The sequence below is a fragment of the Penaeus chinensis genome, chromosome 29 (assembly GCF_019202785.1).
Source record: "Penaeus chinensis breed Huanghai No. 1 chromosome 29, ASM1920278v2, whole genome shotgun sequence".
Taxonomy (NCBI): domain Eukaryota; kingdom Metazoa; phylum Arthropoda; class Malacostraca; order Decapoda; family Penaeidae; genus Penaeus; species Penaeus chinensis.
The window spans coordinates 10,527,047-10,529,546 of NC_061847.1; the positions used below are offsets into that span (position 1 = coordinate 10,527,047).

Genomic DNA, 2,500 nt, shown 5'->3' on the forward strand with positions numbered 1-2,500 from the left:
GGCTCGATCTTCCAGATGACCCAGACCGTCCTGGGCGCTATATCGGGCCCTCTCATCGGCATCTTCATCTCCGGCATATGCGTGCCCTGGGCCAACGCCAAGGTGAGGCGCTCCCTGACAGCTGCCCTCGGTTCAATAAGAGCCCCTGGAGAAATGTTAAGAACTTTATTTTCTATTGTCTCCGTGTCTCCCCCTCTAGGGAGCGGCAGTCGGGTTCGTTGTTTCGTTCGTCTCCTGTCTAACGCTGGTGATCGGCAAGTTCCTGAGGGGCGGCGCCTCCCCGCCGATGCTCCCGCTCTCCGTCGCCGGCTGCAACGCCACCGACGCCGCCGTCTTGGGCCTCAACACCACGACCCTCGACTACGAGAGTGACGTCACCACGCCCTACTCGGAGCAGGACTTCACCATCGAGCCTGAGTTCGTGACACTCGCTTGGCGATAACAAGAACCTGTGCCATAACTTTTGTATATTTTGCATATGTAAAAGACTCGAGTCGTTAAAAGACAACAATTACAAAACTTTGCTTAATATACTCCGTTCTTCTACTTCCCTGACAGCATGCAGGAAGAATCCAAAAGCATCTACGACATCTCCTATTGTTATAATGGAACGATTGGCATTCTTCTCACGGTCATTATCTGCAGCATCGTGTCTCTATGCACAGGTGAGACTTGTTGAGTAACGTGGCAGTGGAAACAAGAAACATCATATTACACTAGTTTATGCATTATTCAGCGATATATATATACATATATATATATACATATATATATATATATATATATATATATATATATATATATATATATTATATGCATATATACATACATGTATATATGTACATATATATACATAGACACACCCCAAACCCAGAGCCCTTGCCTCTTCTCACCCCTCCGTGCGTTCCAGGCCCGATGAAGCCAGACGAAATAACCCACCTGGTGAGCCCGCCCGCCGCCTCGCTCTACCGCCGCTTCTGGAAGTACCGCGAAGGGAGGCAGTACACCGAGCGGGACAGGAAGGATGAAGATGAGGATGTGGGGATATCGATGGTTGTTAAGAGCACGTAGTTTAAGAAGCATCCTCCTTCCTTTATGTTCAGGATCTCTTGATGTGTATTTTATGTAGGCTGAGATGAAGTGTTTTCAGGACCTTGGTGTGTAAATAGATCTGAGCATCATAACGTCAGTCAGCAAGAAACCGGTTGTGTACAGTTCCAGTTGTTGCAACTACAACCGCCTCATCTATAAGTCTACATTAACGTTGTGTGTGTGGGGTGTGTATGTGTGTGTGTGTGTGTGTATGTGTGTGTATATGTGTGTGTGTGTGTGTGTGTGTGTGTGTGTGTGTGTGTGTGTGTGAGTGTGTGTGTGTGTGTGTGTGTGTGTATGTGTGTGTGTGTGTGTCTTTACGTTTACTAATATTATTTGCTTTCATGTATCTGTATATGTACAAGATCATGTAAATAAGAATAATGATAATAGAAATAAAAAAAGTAAATTACAGAAGTCACAAGTATTCGAACTACATCCCTTGTCTTGTAAGACTTTGTCATTTACGGAAATAACCAGATAATCCTTGATATTCCTTATATACAAACAGACAAAAGTACTTCTTAAAGGAATACCTACAAATGCACACGTTAATTTCTGAGATTATACACATTTTTAGACGGGTGATCTGTGCCGTTGGATTTAGTAGTGATAAAAAAAATTATTGATAAGATAACGAATGAACACATGAGAATACATGCAGCCCAGAAGAAACTGGGCTGCATATATTCAACAAATTACAATTTTGTGAGACAATTTTATTCTCGACACGACGACCAAGTTCACCAATCTCGACCTTCGTAAATCGTAAATATAAATCAAGAAACTGGAATTCAGACAGGAGATGACTCTGAAAAGAGAATAAAGGGAGGAGGAGGTACTAAGTAGGTGAGTAGAGTAGCCAAGAAACTCACTGGCTGCCTAATAAAAAAGGAAAGAAAATCTTAAAAATGAGAAGGCGATACCCGCTGCGCCTTGAAGTTAGCATCTGTCTCGACGGACAGGTACTTTGATGGTGATGAATAATAAAATATAGTTCAAGGTAAAAAAATAAATTAAATAACCTATTATAAATGGGATGGTACTTATATATATATATATATATATATATATATATATATATATATATAGTGTGTGTGTGTGTGTGTGTGTGTGTGTGTGTGTGTGTGTGTGTGTATATATATATATATATATATATATATATATATATATATATATATATATGCTTCCCTTCGTTCAGGCAGAATAAACTTTCGTCAGCGCTTATGAAAATACTCTGAACATTGTTAATTTGCATGGGAATGCATGTTGAAGACATCATGGTGACTGGTTTGGGATGGGTAAATTATATTGCAATACAGCTAAAGATTCATGAAAAGCCTCGTATTTTTAGTCTTCTTGGGTGAGTGTGTTGATAGAAATAAACTCAAAGACGTCCAACAAGCTA

The 2,500-nt window shown here is 40.8% G+C and overlaps 1 protein-coding gene across 1 annotated transcript in view; it reads left to right on the forward strand.

Annotated features, from left to right (window-relative positions):
* The window catches only part of LOC125040798 (sodium-coupled monocarboxylate transporter 1-like), a 5,412-nt gene extending 4,029 nt beyond the window's left edge, over nucleotides 1–1,383 (forward strand). Inside the window, exons 7-10 of the mRNA XM_047635526.1 lie at nucleotides 1–102; nucleotides 200–417; nucleotides 559–665; nucleotides 911–1,383. The exon at nucleotides 1–102 is cut by the window's left edge and continues 53 nt beyond it. Of these exons, the coding sequence (XP_047491482.1) occupies nucleotides 1–102; nucleotides 200–417; nucleotides 559–665; nucleotides 911–1,071 (588 nt within the window). The 3' untranslated portion in view covers nucleotides 1,072–1,383. The remainder of the gene's footprint in view (nucleotides 103–199; nucleotides 418–558; nucleotides 666–910) is intronic.
* Nucleotides 1,384–2,500: the final 1,117 nt, after the last annotated feature.